The sequence below is a fragment of the Gopherus flavomarginatus genome, chromosome 3, assembly GCF_025201925.1.
Source record: "Gopherus flavomarginatus isolate rGopFla2 chromosome 3, rGopFla2.mat.asm, whole genome shotgun sequence".
NCBI lineage: Eukaryota > Metazoa > Chordata > Testudines > Testudinidae > Gopherus > Gopherus flavomarginatus.
In genome coordinates, this window is record NC_066619.1 from 34,748,860 (window position 1) to 34,768,874 (window position 20,015).

Genomic DNA, 20,015 nt, shown 5'->3' on the forward strand with positions numbered 1-20,015 from the left:
ACAATCATCTGAACTGTGCTTGCACATGAGACATAGCAATCACCAATGGAATTTGAAGAAATTTGCAACTATTCCAGTAACCAGTTTTTTTGTTTTTAAGTATAAAAATTAAATGACAAGGAATTGGAAAAAAAAAATGAAGTCCTTTTGTACAGAAAAAAATATCCTAATTGTAAAACTGATCTAAGAGACTAAGACTTAAATAAGAGATTAATTTCATCCACTTACTCAAATTTTTTTTTAAGTAGCAGCACAGACCAAACAAAATGAAGTCTATGCACAAAACTTTACATGCTAAGTAGTGAGAACTCTCCTTTCAGTTCTTTTAAGAGCGACACTAGATAGTCTGAACTTGCCCAATATTTTAGCTAAATTTGTTTTCCTATGTACTTGGCAGAGCAACTGAAGAAATAACAATTTATGTTTTATCAACTAAAACGAAGTTATCACTTGGCAAAATTACATACAATCTGAAAGGGATGAACCTAAAACAACTGGTTTAAATTGAACCTTGAAGTGAAGTGATTTTTTTTTTTTAAAAGGACCCACTGCACAATAATTGCCAAAGAAGCCTAACTGACATAGTACTCCCACTACAGGAGTGGTGGCAGAGCATCTCTTACCCTCAACAGCAGCAGGAGCTCTGAGGACAACTTTTGGCAACCCTCTCTACTCCCCAGTAGGAAATGATGCAGCAAATCCCTCAATGCTCCTATGCCAAAGAAAAAGGTACATTTCTCCTGCTCCTCTCTCCCTCTCTCTGCTCAGCCAGAGCAAAGGGGGTGGAGTGAAAGAGGAAAGCTACCTACCTTGGAATCAAGTACATTCCATTACTCTGGTAAGTGACACTTGTATTCCAAAGGTATTAGTGCATTGGAACGAAGTTACAGCGAAGCAAAACCTTCATTACAAGCAGTGAAGTTTCACTATAAAAAGAGTAGTGAAAGTATTCTGAATTATAGTGAAGCTATGCGAAATGCTCCACTGCAACTGGAGTTTCTCTGGCATGGACCACATAATAAGTTGGTTCCAGTATAATTAAAGCTAACAAAGTAAGAAAGGCAAATCATAATATGAACATTATAGAAAGTGTAGTATCTTTTTACAAAGTAATTGGTTAAGTACTGGCTGATAAAACAATCCTGTATTGTCCCATCCATCTCCTGTCAATGTAAAAGATAGACAAATTATAGAATCATAGATACAGGAAAAAACTGAGACCCCTCTCAGAATTGAGAAGTAATCTCTTCTTTTCTGACCCCTATTATCCTACTCTGTGTGTATGGGTGTGCAGACGATTAGAATGAAAAGGAGGAATTTTATTACTACACTGAGGGTCTGCTTCACCACTGCAGTTCTACACCAGGGTATCAGATCATCAATTTTTATAAATAACCCTACTTGTAATTTTACCATATATTATCTTTAGAAGGGCCTAACTCATAAATACTGAAGTTACATAAGTCACTTATATCTGGATTTGATACATGTTCCCAAACGTTCATGACATATTTTCTGTGCCATGCAACTTCACTTTAGGACACACTCAGAACCTGAATAACTAAGGAAAACAAGAAATGTTTGCAAAATAGATGTTGATATAAAAGTGAGCAAATTACTTCAACCAAAAGCACTTCTAAATTATGATATTTTAGTGGTCGTTTGTCTTAGGTAAAACTAAATATATATTATTACAGGTAATAATTTAAAGAAACATACTTGTTAGGAACGTATATTGTATATGTTTGTAAGTAACAGTTTTAAATTGGCCTTGATAGTATTTAAATCAGCCCATAATCAACATATTTAATATAACAGACTACATCTTGTACTATGTCTGAAAAGTGATCAAATACCAAAAATCTTCATGTATTTTTACTTGTTTTCAAGTTTATTCAGAAGATCCTACACCAGGGTGACCAGATGTCCCGATTTTATAGGGACAGTCCCGATATTTGGGCGAGGGGTGTTTTTTTTTGTTTGTTTTTTTTTAAATATCGGCTCCTATGTCTCACCTCCGTCTCGATTTTTCACACTTGCTATCTGGTCACCCTACTCTAACACTAATCATTCTTTCCTATCTCAAATGTAAGCCATTTTTCAAATTTCATCAGGAGATGCAAGTATACTGTTTAGTATCACACTGTAGTAACAAACTTTCAAAACATTTATTCTGAGGAAACATTTATGCTTATAAAGATTCCAACATGCCTAATGATATGTTACAGTATTAGCAAATCACCATTAAAATAATTTAATTATAGTCATAACTCTGCTTCTGGTCTTATAAAGAAGATTGTTCCCAGATGCTAGACAGCTGATAATTCACATTTCTTTCAGGGTGTATGTCTGTGTCTGCTACTGAAACACTATTCATTGTAGGATGAGATGGGAGAACGATTTCCTATTTCTGTATCAGAGTGCAATTATACACTTGATAGATTACGTTTCAGAAGAAATAATGGACAAACATTTCCCTCAACCTCACCTTCAACACAACAATTCAGTACAGTCCAATTATTTACATTGTGCAAAAAAAAAAGTTAGTTGGGACAGAACTACAAAACCACTGAACAATTACTAAAAACAAAAAAACCTCATAATTGTGTACTTACACATTCTTTAAACTGTTAATACTCATAAAGGTGCCAGACTGACAGTTTTAGTTACTCAAGTACTTTAGCTACAGAAAAGGCACAGCCAATGTAGCCAAGAAAGGTTCTGCATGTAACTGCACAAATACAACTCAACTCTACCTTGAAGGACTAATATTACATATGAAAGGACAATTTAGCTTTCATGTTCAATTATTCCTTGGGCTCTCTCTGGAGGCTGCCCATTAGGATGCTGCTTTGATGTTTGTGTGTGTGGATGTCTGAATACTAGGAATTGAGCTGAGAGTACAAACTCATTTCACATGTGGAATTGAATACCATAAGGTAACAGTGACATGGTCATGACTAATCTCAGGTGAATTCAGACAAATGAGCAGCCAGTGAAAATTTAATATGAAAGCATACTGAGGAAAAAGTTTAGCTTCACAAAACAATCATTTAGCCTCTTCTGGTCAGTTAAAAATGAAAGTTTCTGATGATATAATTTCACTTTTCTTTTACCAATAATCCTGTCAAAACGCTAATTAAACTGTGCTATTTTCCACTTTTTGAACTGGAAGATAGTTAGGTATTAAGTTCCATCATTTATGAATGTTGATGTTTACATTGTTGCATTCAGAGTTCATTCTACTAAAAATATAGAGAAAACTTCTGAAAATAGAGACAATTACTAAAGAACTTTTTGCTCACACAATTTAGAGTGAAAATAATTATGAAAGAATTGCAACCAAAGAAAAAAAGTGTCACCCAACACAGAAGTCACATTAGGCAATACATCTGAATGGAAACTGATAGAAATCATTACATATTCTAAACCTGTCTTCACACTGCTTCTATAGGGCAGAGACCTCCTCATACTTTTCATCTTGGAGATAACTCATCTCATTTATTACTGCATATTTTTCAATTTTTTATTGGCCCCTGAGATTTTTTTAAAATTGCTTTATGATTCTTTAGAAAGCAATTATATAGCCACTAGTATGTCCCACTTCACATTACAATATTTGCTTATTATGAAGCCCCCTGATTTGCATGCAGAAGGAAAGACTCCTAAATATGCTACTGCATATATATAGAAAAGGTGCATTTGCAAACAGTGCACCATGTTTTTATATTAACGCTAAGTATCTTTGCAAGGCTGTATTTATCAGTGTTCTTCAGGATTTCCTTAAAAGCATGCATGTTTGTAATGCTATGCCCTATTCTAAAGGTTGTTTCCTTCGCTAGTCATAGTTCACCTTTGCTGTGAGCGCTAGTCTGAATTTTTTTTTTTTTTTAATATAGCTGTTCAGTGTTACATAGTAGATTAAATGGGCAGTTTCTGTATTTAAGTTGTTGTATAGTTTCCGCTCTCTAGCTTGCTCTATTGTGCATTACAAACAACTTTTGGAAGCATTCTAGAAACTTCCTTCACCGATCTTTAGGAAGGCCGTTGTAATTCGTTGTCTCCAGGAACTTTCCTTCAATTCAGACTGTTGAAGACCTTGATTTCTTCATCTACAACAGCATCAGGAATTTATTCTTCAGAAGTTTGTTTGCTTGCTTAAGACTGTACAGAAGTATTGAACAATTATTAGTAAGTTACATTGCTTACCTAATCAGTGCCAGCAGTTAATTCTGATGTCATCTTTTGATCTAATGAAACTATATCAAGGATTTTATTTTCAGGAGCTTTGTTTATTTCTAAAGACTAATCAGAATGGAAACAAATTTGAAGTAGTCTCATGTTAACTGCCTGGATTTTTTAATATCACTTTATAAGAAAGAGGTTTTGCATAGCTCAGTGTCTAATCTTATTTCAGCTCTTTCTAGTTAATTTCATTTCTCTGTTCTTCCTTCGCAACATTCTGGTTTCTTCTAACATCGTATTATTCTTCTCTTTTCTCTGTATTACTGCTTCCTTCAATATGCTCTTGATGAAGATAAGGGATAAACATCCAAATTCTTCACATTAATGGAATGGTTGGGAAAGCTTTTCCAAGATTTGAAATTTTGCATTTTGTTTGAGATCTTCAAAAAGTTACTTACGTTCTGCAGCATTGAGGTATGTCTTCACTGCACAATTAATCTTAGCTCCTACCTGGATTTTAGCCTTAGCTCCCCTTACCATCCACATAAATAAAAGTTTCTGACCTGGGTTTCAAGGTGCTTTAAAGTTCAGACTAGTTTATCCAGCCGGGGGTGAGAGTGAGAATTGGGCTCCATTTTAACTTGTTCTGGAACCTGCCTACTTTGCATTGAGAACCAGATTAAAATCACTCATACTGATAGTGCTCCAATGCCCTTCTAACCACTGCCCATGAAGGACAGACAAGTTCTCCCGCAAATGACTGGGGAAAATCCTAGAGTACTGCTTCACAAAGAACCATAAGATATACTATAGACATACACACCAGTACAGAAACAGCAAGAACATAATAATGTGAGTAGGGCTTTGCACTGGAGATGCTCACACCCAGGCCAGGCTAGTCAGGGTGTTCAGACCCAGGTGCCAATCACTTAGGCTATCTCTAATGCACAGTTAATCCAAGTGTTATTCTCTAACCAACTTCCTATTTATTCTTCTTCTAACTATGCAATGATTGTGGCAAGCAGGCCACCTACTTAAAACATTCAGTTGATACTGGGCTCATACCAGTCATTGGGAAAACCATTTTCCCCTCCGAGTGGAGCTAGAAGTTTCTCTTCTTGATGAAGCTGCAGGATACTGTACACTGTTTCATTAAGCAGTTGTACAAGTGCTATAAATGTACATGGTTCTTTTGGTATGATTGCTGTCCTGAAAACCTTAAAATCCCAACACAGCCAGGACAAAAATAAAACCTTGAACCCTTAACTTCTATAGAAACCTCCTACCATATTCTGAAGTCTCAAAAAAGTAACTAGCTGTGCCTATTTTTAAAATAAGCCTACCTGGATAATGGCTTTAATAACTCACACCACAAGCTGATTGCATCAATATTTAGGGATCTGATTGCCCGACAATATTTATCTCAGTAGACATACAAGGGGTGATTTTAACCTATTAAGATCTAAATGGACTGTCTTCTTGTGTTGCACAGCCACAGTTAAGATCAGCAGAGGTGCTCAAGCTGGAGCTCCCTTCACTGAAAGTGGGAAGGAACGGCAAACAAGAGATTCTCTATGAAGAATCTTCTATTTTGGAATTCGATTTCCCTATATCTGTCCAAGGCTGTATCCATCAACCTTTCAGATGCTTTGTAAGGGTCAACTTTTTGACCAGTAATTTAGGGACCTGGTGGGTTGATGGTTGTTGGGGTTTTGTTGTTTGCTTTGGGAATTATATCTGCTCGTACAGTGTTTACTTATTCAAATGAGTATCTAGTACTTCTGTCCACCAGGTCCCTTATACTGATGCCCATCACTTCACTATCTGGTCACCTCATTCATATTTTAAAATGATTTAAAAACTCCTCCTTTCTAACAGCTATAAATAAGTGCTTCATTTGAATTAAGGTGGGCGGGAGTGAGGTCAAAGTAGTGAGTTTAGCTCTAGTTTTGAATGTGGTGAAGTTAGTATTTACAATTTTTCTAGAAATGAGTTTGATACCACAGGTCCCCTTTTCTGTGATAGTTGTATCTTCTATTCACAAGCATCGCCCTTTTGACTCAGTACTTCACTGTTCCAGCACAGGTCATGATTGCAGAGGTAAAGGTCATTTCTCGGGCACAACAGCGGTAGCCATTTCCAGAGTGGGCTCTGAATACCAGGATTGGCACCCTGAACTGGACTAGATATTTGTAATAATCAAGACTGGCTCCATGATCAGGTGTGCATTCAACAGAACAGGGGCTCAGTATTCTGGTCATTTGCTGTATCTATTTGGCCATAGCAGTTAGTAGTCTCTGGGCACCTGATGCAGTGAATCAACTTCACACTTCCAGGTGGATCTCTTTCCCACGCCAGGAAAAGCTTACAGAGAACGCAGCTCTGTAAAGTGCTTTCCTCAGTCTTGCCTAAATTCAGCTTTAGGACCTTTGATAGGCAAACTGACAATGCAGCTCTGTGCAGTGTAAAACCACTTCACCTTCTGCATAGAACGCTTCAGTTTTCATCCTGCTTTGTTCTTTATGTGAGCTACTGCTGGAGAATCATTTGCTCAAATTACAGTTTAGCCCATCATTTTCTTACAACATTCTAGCAGAGCAGAATGGCGGTCACATCTTCATGCAGCTAATGCTGTATTTTCTCTTGAGTTTAATTTTCTAAGGTCAAGCTGCTGTTCAAAGCAACTCTCCACCCTTTTGTTTATGATCATTCCGACTTGATGATCAGTTGATAGTTCTTCTACAGAAAAACTGATTTTCTTCCCACTACTAGAGAGAGGCGCACCTCTACAGAAAGATGAATTGGTAGTGAATGAAGCTGAAGACACGGCTCTGCACTGCATAACAAACAAGTCCTGGAGTTCAGCCTGTCCCGTGTGACTAGCTCAAATAGTAAAATTACCAGGCAGAGTGCCAACTTCTAGCTATTAACTTTCTTGTGACACAAAGATCTGCCAAAGATTTTGAGTGAAACCAGCACACTCTACTGGGATAGGGAGTTTGCTTTAAAAGACACCTGAGACGTCCAGATGGCATTGCTTACAGGGAAATTATCTGTGGGTATAGTTTAGGGGGCGGTGGGGGGGGGGGGGGGAAATCGGCAGCCTAATGGCTGGTTCTTACTACCTTAGTGGAGTGCCTTTTCACAGAAAGAGAGCCAAATGCTGCTTATCTGCCAGCATAAAGTTGTATTTAATACTATACACTCTAGAGATACCAAACAACCTAAAAATATTTTCTCATTTAAGATAATAGCAGTTCTTTATATAAACATGGAAGCATTTTTTCATATATGCTCTCGAAAACATTGATTGAAACTCAGACATTTCTAATCATGCTATTATAATTCCTGAAGTATTAGTTTAAAATAGTCTTTCTTTCAAGTTTCAAATAGCTATAGGTGCTGTATATCGAAAAAAGAATAAAATTAAACCTCATCAGCTCACTATATACCACCCTCTCAATTTTTCATGCACCTCTGCAACTGCTATCTAATAAAAGGTTACTAACCTTTCTCTGTCACTGTTTTTTGAGATTTTTGCTCATGTCCATTCCAATGTAGGTGTGCATGCATGTGCACTGTCACCAGAAGTTTTTCCCTTGAGTGGTATCCGTCGGGTCAGCTCTGTGCCCCTTGAAGTGGTGCCCTCATGACGCAGTATATAGAAACCTGCCAACCCGCTGCCTTCCCAGTTCCTTCTTGCTTGCAACTCCAAAAAGGGATAGAAGGATGGGTTTTGGAATGGACATGAGCAACATCTCAAAAAACAACAGTTACAGAAAGGTTAGTAACTATTTTTTTCCTTCGAGTGCTTGCTCATGTCCCTTCCAACATAGATGACTACCAAGCAGTTACCCTAGTGGATGGTTCGGAGTTCCAATGGGGGGTATCCCATCCCTCGGCACTGATCTTGGCCAAGGAACTGACCCCTATTCTGACGTGGATGGTGGAGAAGCTTGTCCTTCTGAAGGCACTGAATATAAACGTCTCAACTGGGGTCCTGGAAACTGTTATAGCATCCAAGAATTTGATATTGGCCATTGCATTGGCATCTGGTTTTGGCACCATTTCCTGTACCTTGTCCAGTGCTCGGTGCCTGTAGCTGGACCTGAGTCTACTCCTCTGTAAAGTATAGGACTCAGCCTCAGTCTCATTCAGGAGAATCACTCCTGGGAGACCACAGCAGCACGGTGCCGATCAGCACCAGCAAGCGGTGCCCCGATGAAAGAAGAGCAGTACCACTGCATCATTGTTTCTTATTTGGCATTGACGATGGTGAGCAGTGCCAAGGAGTCGGTGCCAGGGAGGTCTTGTGCACCGGGGAAGAAAGACGAAACTGGAAATCTTTTGCATTTGTTGCAGAGTCTTTTCCCAATGCCAGGGAAGTGGAGCACTGCTGTGCCTCTCTCAGCAACACCAGGGCATTCCTGATCAACACTGAGGTAGTCGGTGCTGCTTCCCCTTGCAGCTCCAAGGAGGGGGGGGATGAAGTGCCGCCTCCATCAGGAGGAAGTTTAGCCTATTGTCCCTCTCCTTCTTGGCCCTAGGGCTAAAGTTCTTACAGATATGGCATTGTTCCTATACCTGTGGTTCTCCAAGGCACTTGAGGCAACTATCATTTAGCGTCACTCACCGGCATTGGTTTGTGACATGCCGCACATTGTTTGAAACCCTGGGATCGAGGCATGCCCTGGAGTCTAGGGCCGGCTAGCCCGCAGGGAACCTACTACTATACTAACTACTTAACTGTTGCTCTAACTATTATTTAAAGTAATAACTATGTACAATTTTATTTACAGAAGTCCACTGAGAACACTTGCAAGTGCAAGAGACCAGCAATGTTTCAGTGACCGTCATGAGCGGGAAGAAGGAACTGAGTAGGCAGCGGGTCAGCAGATTCCTGTATACTGCACTATGAGGGCACCATTCCAAAGGGTGCAGGAACCAACCTGAACGGTACCACCGAGGGAAAAACTTTCAGTGATGGTGAACAGATGCACGTGCACACCTACATTGGAATGGACATGAGCAAGCACTCAAAGAAGAATAAAATACCATTTTTTCATCATTTGAAAGTTTATTCAGAAAGGCTCTTTCAGACTGTTCCCGTAATAGAAACTCCACTCTATGTAAAAAAATAAATCAAATCAAAAGGTTCTACCATTCTGCATAAAGGGAATTTAAGTCTCTTGAAACCTTCAGTGATTTACAATTGGCATTATTGGTCAACAGTTTATTTAAATGCATTGCATTTCAGATAACTGAAGAACTGACCTAAATGTTTATATGCTCCATTACTTCATATTTTCTACCATGACATAGCTTTGGGTTTGGTAACTGGTACAAGGTGACTGGCCCCTTTAAGGAGAGATGGGGCCAGTCTCACTGGTACCATAATTGTTAGCTGCTTCCCAGTCTAAGAGGGGAAAATGGTATTAAGGAGAGTTGGGTGATAGAATAATGGGGGCACCCAGACTTTTTAAAAGGATATATCAGTCTAAGAGTGGAACCACATGGAGCAGGCAAGCTCCTGTGGCAGGACCTAAGACAGGGTCTACAGGAGGCTGGGTATTCTAAGGGACTAACGTGGGGGACAGTGCTCTATACAAGGGCAGGGATGGATACAAGGAAGAGAGCCCAGAAGGGGCTGAAAAAGGTACTCCAGGGGAATCAGCTTGGAGGCCATATGCTCTATCCTAGAGCCAGAAAGACTTGCACAGGTATCCCAGAAAGGGGCTGGGAACAGCACTCAGCAGGTAGGCTGAAGAGCAGCCCTTGAAGAGCAGAAGGACCTTTTTGTTTGTTGGGACTTTTTTAGCTGGACTTTAGCTACCGCGGAAGGTATTATGTTTTGTCTGTGACTTGGCCAGAGGACTGAGCCATATCTCCAGCACAGAAAGGTGTGTGGAAAGCTGAGGAGACCCACCGCGAGGAAAGAAACTGAGGTACGGCGTGCCTCTTGTGTCGCATGCAACCAATAGGGGGTGTCAGAGTGCAGTCAAGTCCCATAACAGCAACCTTCTGCAAGACATTTAACTGCTTCTCCATAGAACTCTGGTGGGCAAAACTGAAGTAATATGGACTGCACAATTTCACCAACAACTTCAATATCACAGAAGTCCAGAAAAAGGATAACAGCATGACAAATACTAAAAACTCTTAACACCACACAACATCCTATTACCTCTGAGCTGCATTACAAAAATCTGAACAGGGAATAACAAAGAACACTTGTCCTTAATCAAAAATAATGAACACCATAAACATCCTCCCTCACCAATAAGGCTTATGGGGAAAAACGTATGTTAACTAAGTAAACTGCTCTGGAAACATATAGACTATATGTATAAATCAATGTATTGATATTTGTGTGACTGATCTATGCTTCCAGTTGTTAGGTAACTGTCTTCAATTATTTTAATCTGTAAATGTTTACATTTCCCAATTAAGGCATATTTCCAACACATTTCATTGAAAATAAGTAACAGCTGATCCCTATATAACTAATTATTTTAATTTACAGTAATGTTTGATATCTTAATTTAACAGATGGGTTATCTTAAGATGTGCTTACTGAACTATCAAATAAGATTTCATTAAAATTATGTTCTACACAATATACTGTGCCTTTATATCCACATTACTCAGTTTAGATTGGTTTTAAAAACAGATTAGTAGCTATTTGAAAAAAAACTGAGATGCAAGTTCCTACCACAGTGGTATCAAAACAAATTACAAATATATTTGACATTGGGAGATACAGTATATAGCATACAAGCAGACGGCTGAAAATCCAAAAAAAGAGGTCTAGTTTTTAAAATATCAACTTAATTTATCATTTATATGATGAAATGTCCAATTTTTATAAAAATTTAGATTTGAAAAAGCCAGGAAGTGAAACAGAGCCACAATTAGCAACTGAGTAAGGGAAAACAGGATTACTTTTATTGGCTACTATTTCATAAAATTTCCCCAGATCTCTTAAATAACTTCAGAACTTAAGTACGTTCTCCTATGGGGGGATGTAAAACAAATTAGGTACACTTACATTTCAGTACAAGTAACGAGATCTACTGTATACTTTTACAAATTCTCATTACATAGTTTTTTAATTAAATTACTCATGGCTTTGCTTTTTAACACTATGGACATTTACTTTGTGCAGTGCTGCTTTTGACTGTAATGTGTAGAGAAAAATGTTTAATAAAAGAAAAAACTTAACATGTTGGAAATTTCTAGCAATTGCATCTCCCCAAAGTGAATACAACAAACATCTGTTGCTGAAGTTGCTTGGCTCTTGAATAGTTTTGTAAAGAATTTTTGATACAGATAAATATTTGTTCATATTTCCACTGTACATCATTCAGTTCTTAAACATTTTGTTTAATTACACTGCAAGTGGTCCTTTTAGGTATATTACAGAAAGGGAAACTACGCAGTCTACAAGACTCCACATGTCCTTAGAAACCTCAATATGTTGCCTTTGCCCTGTAAATTATACTTAAATTTAGTGCATAACTGCATAAAGAGCAAGACAAAGAGTTTTGCACAAACATTCATATTATTGAACAATTACATTTCTTTTATTTTAAAAAATATAAGTTCAAAATATATTTTAAAATTATCTGTTTGAAATCAGTAATGACCTAATGATAATTCAGCATCCCATTTCTTTTGTTTTACTTTTTCCAAAATCAGTAATAAAAGTAAAGTGAATTCTTTAAGGAAGCAGTTAATCCTCTGTTTCAATAACTGCATAATTCATTGTGTAATGTCTGTATTTTTTATTCAGTAAGCACAGAACATAAATGTTCTCAGGAACAAGTAACTGATAAGCTTTTATGCCTGTCTCTTTACATTAACCATAATACTCCTTATTCGATTAGTTTTCTATTATTCTTCTATAAAGTCAACTATTTCAGCAGAAACGTACAGTCCATTCTCAATATGCTATTCCGCAAAGTTTGTATTAGTTGTGTATTTCAAACAAAATTCTTATGTTTACAAGTTTCACCCAAGACTCAACATTAACAGGTAGTCAAGGCTTAATTTGAAAGAAAAATACAAATAATTATGTTTAAAACATACTGTACAAATGTGTCATGTTACAGTTCTACTGGAAGCACATAGGATAAAATGGTTACTCACTTTTCATAACTGTTGTTCAAGATGTGTTGCTCATGTCCATTCCAATTAGGTGCACGCACCGCATGCATAGTCGTCAGAAAGCTCTTCCCCTAGCAGCACCCGTAAAGTCAGCTGTGGAGCCTGCTGGAGTGGCGCCTTCATGGCACTCAATATATGATCCTGCTGACCCGGCGCCTCCTCAGTTTCTTCTTTTTGGTTACTCTGACAGAAGGGAAGGTAGGCGGGTTTGGAATGGACATGAGCAACACCTCTGGAAGAACAACAGTTACAAAAGGTGAGTAACCATTTTTCTTCTTCAAGTGATTACTCATATAGATTCCAATTAGGTGACTCCCAAGCCTTACCTAGGTGGTGGGGTTAGAGTTAAGGAAATGCTGATTGTAGAACTGCTCTGCTGAAAGCCGTGTCATCTCGGGTATGCAGGACGATGGCGTAGTGAGAGATGAAGGTATGCACCAAGGACTAAGTTGCTGCCCTGCAGATTTTTTGAATTGGGACCTGGGCCAAGAATGCTGATGACAAGGTCTGGGCCCTTGTGGAGTGTGCCATAAGAGTCGGGGGCAGTATTTTGGCAAGCTCGTGGCACATGCGGATGAATGATGTGATCCAGAAAGATATTCTTTGAGATGAGACTGGGAGCCCTTTCATCTGGTCTGCCACCGTTAGTGACCGCTGGTTCAACTTTCTGAATGGCTTAGTGTGCTCAGTGTAGAAAACTAGTGCTTGTTGAACATCGACGGAGTGTAGCCTCTGCTCTCGGTTACTGGCATGAGGCTTAGGGTAAAAGACAGGTAGGAAAATGTCTTGACTGGTGTGGAAGTGTGACACCCCCTTGGGGAAAAAAGCCAGGTGCAGCCTGACTTGCACCTTATCGTTGTGGAACACTGTGTAACGTGGGTCAGAGGTGAGGGCCTTCAGCTCAAGACACCCTCCTCGCAGACATAATGGTGACCAGGAAAGCTACCTTCCAAGACAGATACAGGAGAGAGCAAGTTGCCAGTGGTTCAAACGGGGGTCACATGAGCCTGGAGAGGATCAGGTTAAGGTCCCACGCAGGGACAGGCTGCCGGATCTGGGGATGTAGGTGGTTCAAACCTTTGAGGAAGTGACCAGCCACATGGTTAGCAAAGGTGCATTGACCAGACCCTCTTGGGTGGAAAGCTGAGATAGCAGCGAGGTCTACCTTTATGGAGGATGCCACCAGGCCTTGCTGTTTCAGGTGTAGGAGGTACTTCAAGATGAGAGGTACAGGTCCTCAGTGAGTAAGTCGGGGAGGAGAGGTAACGTTGCTGGTGCACCCACCGACAGCCTCTGTAATGTCATGTACCAGTGTTGTTGAGGCCATGCTGGAGCTATCAGAATTACCTTTGCCCCCTCTCTCCAGACCATGAGCGGGAACGGGGGAAAGACAGAGCAGGCAACCTCTCCAGGGTAGCAGGAATGCATCCGTGAGTGAGCCTGGGCTGTGACCATGGAAGGAGAAGAACATTAGGCACTTTTTGTTGCATCGTGTGGCAAACAGGTCAACCTGGGGAAATCTACACCTTTGGAAAATGAAGTGTATGACATCCAGCCGGATGGACCACTTGTGCATGAGGAAGGACCTGCTGAGATGGTCCTCCTGTGTGTTATGAACTCCTGGTAAAAAGGATGCTTCCAGGTGAATGGATTGGGCTATGCAGGACTCCTACAGTCAAAGGGCCTCCTGGCATAGGGGAGAGGAATGGGCTCCATCCTGCTTGTTGATGTAAAACATGGTGGTGGTGTTGTCCATTAGAACTACTACGCACTGGCCTTGTATTCAAGCCTGGAAGGCCTGGCAAGCTAGGCACACCTCCCTCAGCTCCTTGATGTTGATATGTAGGGGCAGCTTGTCCTGCGACCACAGGCTCTGTGTCTGGAGGTCCCCCAGATGCGCATCCCATCCCAGAGCTGAAGCGTCCGTAACCAGTGACAAGGAAGGTTGAGGCTTGTGGAAGGTGACTCCTTCACACACCACTTGAGGGTTGAGCCACCAGTGGAGGGACATGAGGACTTGCGTGACCACTGAATTCAAGCTGTCGTGCACCGAGCAGTAGGCCAAGGCAAGCCGTGCCTACAAAGGTCTGAGCCGCAGCGTGGTGTGCCAGGTCACGTTAGTGCAAGGAGTTATGTGGCCAAGGAGACTCAGGCACCCCCTTGCTGTTGTGCTTGGGAATTTCTGGAGGTTTTGAATTATGTCTGTGATGGCTCTGAATCGGGTCTCCGGCAGAAGGGCTTGCACCTGAACGGAGTCTAACACTGCCCCAGTGAATTCTATTCTTTGGGTTGATTCTAAGGTTGACCTCCCCAAGTGCAGAAGGAGACCCAGTCATTTGAACGTCTAGCTGACCCAACGGATTTGGGACTGCACCCGTGCCCTGGTGTGGCCCCTGAGCAGCCAGTCGTCAAGGTAGGGATATACTTGCACCTGTCCTTGACGGAGGAAAGCAGCCATGACCGACATGCACTTGATGAACCCTCAGGGCTGTTGAGAGGCTGAATGGTAGGAGAGTGAATTGGTAATGCTTGTGGTTGACCATGAAGCATAGGAAGCGCCTTGTGCATTGGACAAATAGCTATGTAGACGTACGAATCCTTCATGTCGAGGGCAGCATACCAGTCTCCCAGATCCAGGCAGAGGATAATAGTGCCCAAGGAGACCATATGGAACTTCAACTTTACCATGAATTTGTTGAGCCCGCACAGATCTAGAATGAGTCTAAGACCCTCCCCCCCTTTGTCCTTGGGGGATTAGGAAGTATTGGGAGTAGAATCTCTTGCCCCCTAGCTCCTGAGGAACCTCCTCCATTGCTCCCATGGTGAGGAGCGCTTGCACCTCCTGGATAAGGATTTGCTCATGAGAGGGATCCCTGGAGAAGGATGGGGAAGGGGAGTGGGAGGGAAGGTAGGAGCAGAACTGGGGAGAGTATCCCACTTCCACCATGTGGAGGACCCAGCAATCTGACATTATTTGGGACCAATCATGGTAGAAGCAGGACAGACTATTCAAAAAGGATGGGGAAGAATCCAGGAATGAGGCTGGTGCACAGTCTTCGGGTACACCTTCAAAAGCCCTGCTTGGAACCGGATGATGGTTTGGTTGGGCCCTGGCCAGAAGCGGGGTTGGAAGGCTTCCTTCTGCCATTCCTGCTGCTCCTCCTGTAAAATTTCTGCCTTGGCTAAGGAGGGTAGGGGTACTGCTGTGGCTGTTGGGGCTTGAAATGCTTCCATTGGGTTGCTGGGGTGTGCATACCCAAAGATTTCATAGTAGCCCTTGAGTCTTTTAGGCTATGCAGCCAAGAGTCAGTCTGCTCCACAAACAGGGCCTGCCCCATCAAAAGGCAGGTTCTGCATTGTCTGTTGAACCTCGGGCGGTAGGCCCAAGGCCTGCAACTATGAGGTGCGCCTTATGGTGATACCAGAGGACAAGGTGCATGCCGCAAGTCCACAGCGTCCTGTGAGGCCCGTAAAGAGGTGCATGCCACCGCTTTGCCCTCCTCCACTATCACTCCAAACGCCTGCCTGGACTCAGTTGGCACCAGCTCCTTGAAATTGAGCATCGAGTTCCAGGAGTTGATGTTATACCAGCTCAGAATTCCCTGCTGAGTGGCAATCGTGAGCTGAAGGCCCCCTGTGGAGTACACCTTACGTCCGAACAGGTCCAGGCGTTTGGCCCCCTTGGACTTAGGCACTGGAGCTTGTTGCTTTCTCATTTACTGCCACAACCACCAAGGAACAAGGCTGTGGGTGCGTAAAGAGATATTCATGCCCCTTCAATGGCACAAAGTATTTCCTCTCAACACCCTTGGCAGTGGGAGGGATAAAGGCCGGGGTCTGCCAGATGATTGGCCAGTACAGTTTTTATGAGGGGCAGAGCCACTGTTGAAGAACCCTCTGAGTATCTAGATCCCGCATCCAAGTCCGAAGACCGGGATTGGGACCGTGACGGCCAGGGTGGTGCCAAGCGGAGCTGATCTGGCGAGCAGCTCTGCAAGGCTGTAGCTGCGTGGGATCTCTGAGCAGTGTTGCGGACAGTGCTGGGTCTGGAACTTGCTGTGCGATGGGGATCAATGCATGGATTAGCATCGTGACCGGGAATGCTGGCGCAACCTGGAGCAGTGCCAGGATTGCGAGCGGCGCTGGGAAAAAGCAGTCAGGACAGAGGGTAAATCCCCCAGCCCAACTGCTAAGTACTAATATGAACTAAAAATTAAACTAACTAATATGTATAAAGAATAGAAAACAAAATGAGGCTAGGGAAACAGGGTAGAATTTGCTAAACAAGATGCCACAGTTCCAACGAGCGTCACTGGAGGTAAAAAGGAACTGAGAAGACACTAGATTGGTAGAGTTATATATTGAACACCATGAAAGCACCACTCCAGGGGGCTCCACAGCCAACTGAATGGGTGCTGCTAGGGGAAAAAAAGCTTTCCGATGACTGCGCTTGCAGCGCGCACACACTTAATTGGAATGGTTATGAGCAATCACTCGAAGAACAACTGCTATTGACACCACATATATAATTATGGATAGAAGAACAGAAAGTGGGGGGAGAGGAGTGGGAGGAGAGGGTCCTGAAAAAAAGAGGATGGAGAACGATAAATCTTGGCCCTAATCCCACAACTGGATCTGTGCAGGCCCAAAGGCACGCCCACAAATATCCAATTGTAGGATGGGATCCACTTCTCTAACTCACTGTAAAGCTAAATCTTCATAGCAGAGTACAGACATAGCATGAAGAGACTTCATTTTCTACAAACATGTCATACGTATAAGCATTGTAGGCTGAATATTCAAGTAGCAGAATTTATAATCAAAAGCTTCTGTCAATACACATCTATACCACACCTTTAAGAGAAAGCTATACTCCACATTGTTTTAAAAAGATATATTTAAAGCATTAGAGTGCATATTAGAGGGTAAAAAGGGGAGAAAAAAACCTTTTAAACACAAAGTAGAATCAACTTCCTTTATGTGAAAGGTAAAGTACAGTATCTTAACATCATGTTGTTATGACTGAGAACACAATTTACTACACTATTGAAACAACGTTAAAAAAAATCCTACACACAAAAATCTATTTTATAATAAACAGTTGCTAGAGATCAATAGTTGTTCCTTGTTTCTCATCCTTCTTGTAACCATTAAAATCCTCCAATCCAAATCTGAGAGGGAGGAAAAGGTAGTTTTTCTTTCTCTCTTCTTATCTTTAGTAGATCACATTCTACTTACGGCATGTTTGTGCCACATTAAAAATCAGGGCCAAGGATTTCAAAAGCAAGTGCCTCAAGGTTTGGTTTCTAAATAAACGTGCATGCCTGTTTTAGAACAGTAATGACCACCCAGCTGTACCTGGGGACATAGTGCCATTTTAAAGATAACAAGGTTTTGGAAATGAATATTGCACGGCTGAACCCAAGGTGCTCAGCACTTTTGAATAATCATGCAACTTATTTAGCTGCACCTAACATTAGCCAGTCATTATTAAAAATTTTGCCCCTGAATAGGGTTGCCAATTTTGGTTAGATGTATTCCTGGAGGTTTCATCATATAACATAATCTTTAATTCCTGGAGACTCCAGAACAATCCTGAAGGGTCGACATCCCTACCCTGAATCATACATAATCTGATTCAATTTGTTTCCTCAATTCTATTCCTGGATCAGCCATTATCTTGCTGCATCTTCTGGGGTTTGTACGATTGTGTAGCTCAGTTTACCTTTATGTAACATGGATATACACTAATTACAATTTCAGAGTAGAGTAAAGCTTGATTTTTGTATAAATTTCAAGTATTCTTACACTGCAACCTCAATTACCTAAGCCTCATTTATTTTCAGCACCTCATATTAAAAGTGGCATTACATCCCCAGATATTGTTTACATTAAAAACTATACCGCTTGTCTGACTCTAACCTGAATAGCATTCATATTCTCCATTCCGTTTGGCTGAGGAGATGTGTGACGTGAGATAATGTTGGACCGTTCAGGATGAATGTAGGTACTATGCTGCACAAATAGTAGCTGGTGTAGTGTGGATAAAGGGCTTTTGCATCCCGCTTCACCAGTATTTGTTGCAAGTTAATATTATTTTTGAAAAAAAATAATGCACAAAAAAGTAAGATTTTCAATATGACAGCAAAATACTCCAATGATGATACTAAAGCAGTTTTGACTTTACTGTAACGAAAACCTTCATTCACAGGACAAATATTCACAGGACAAACCTTCATTTCACATAAACCTTTTATCGTGCAGAGCGCCTTAACCCTCTTACACAAAGAAGAAGATTGCATAGTTGGTTGCACTTCAGCATAACTATAAGTTTGGCTGAAATTTTGTTCAAAATACACTGCTTCCTACAATATTTTTTAAAAAACAGAGCTTCTTGTGGAACAAAACACTACTCTCAACACTACTGCTGTAAAACAGCACACAAGACAACTAAAATATAAACATTTTTCAGCAACTGCTAATAGTACTGAGTGCTGAATTTACTGAATGGAACAATTAAAGTATTCTCTGTATGATCACTGCAAGTTAGGCAAGGATATCACATCTTAGATTAGGAAATTCAAAATAGGATTTCTGAATAAGAATTACAACTTGACTCCCATGTCAGTGGGTAGCAGAAAAGAAAAAAGCTTTTACATAAAAGTTACACACGGTTGCAAGCATAATATATTGCTTTAAGCAATGGTGAAGACTGAGATAATAGGGATAGTGCTAAGAAGAATAAAAACAAAAATCAACATTAAACTAATAGCAAACAAAGAACAAACAAAACAAAAACACATTCCCAGTAGCTTTTCGTAAAAGCAGTTAGAAACGTCTTTTCTCCCTTAAGCAAAAGAAGGTGAAAGCAGGAGTATTATATTCATATCCAGTTCTTTTACAGGTTCTGCTCTCCAAGAAGACTAAAAACATATAGTGTGATCAGCACAAAATGCACTTGAATAATGATGTGCTTTCTATCATGGGGTGCAGACAGACAAGATGCTGCCATGTTAACATACCTCTTGCACTGAGCGAGCTGCTGGCTTGTCTTGATGATTGGCCAATATTAAAAATGGTAGAGTACATAACTGTGGGTGCTGAAGAGCAGAATGTAGTTCATTCCTCGCCGTTTCTAGATCATCTTCCGAGGAGGCACTGTCTAATACAAATATTACCCCTTGGGATCCTTGGTAGTAACGACTCCAGTACTTCCTAATAGTGTCAGCCCCTTTCAAAACAATAATGAAAACTAATTAAAAACACGGAAAGTTAAATAGATCAAAATTTCCTGCCAGATAACAACTCTACCACTTAGAATGGATTAAAGCAATGGGACAAATTTTGTCTTTACTATACATTCTGTGCAAACCACTGAAATCAAGAACATTATTTGTCAGTAAGGGCAGAATTTAGTTGTCCTTTCTCTAAAATTTTCCGCTTAATTAACTAGCCATCAATCTCTAATCCAGCTTCAGTGCCACCTAATCCCACACCTTTCCACTTATAAATAATGGTCCCTCTTCCCATTTTTACTGTTGTCCCACTTGTTCCTCTTACCACAGCTCCACAGTTTCATCATGTGATGGTGCATGCTGGGCCCTTTGAGGCCCCTTGCTGGAGGTCTTGTGGTCCTATCACACCCCACCCCAGAAACAGAGCAG

At 40.9% G+C, this 20,015-nt stretch overlaps 1 protein-coding gene across 8 annotated transcripts in view; it reads right to left on the reverse strand.

Moving 5' to 3' along the window:
* The window catches only part of ARL15 (ADP ribosylation factor like GTPase 15), a 369,916-nt gene that overhangs the window by 195,567 nt on the left and 154,334 nt on the right, over positions 1–20,015 (reverse strand). For all 8 annotated transcript variants that reach the window (XM_050947136.1, XM_050947135.1, XM_050947137.1 and 5 more), the window contains one exon: positions 19,374–19,582. In XM_050947136.1, coding sequence (XP_050803093.1) covers positions 19,374–19,582 — 209 coding nt within the window. The remainder of the gene's footprint in view (positions 1–19,373; positions 19,583–20,015) is intronic.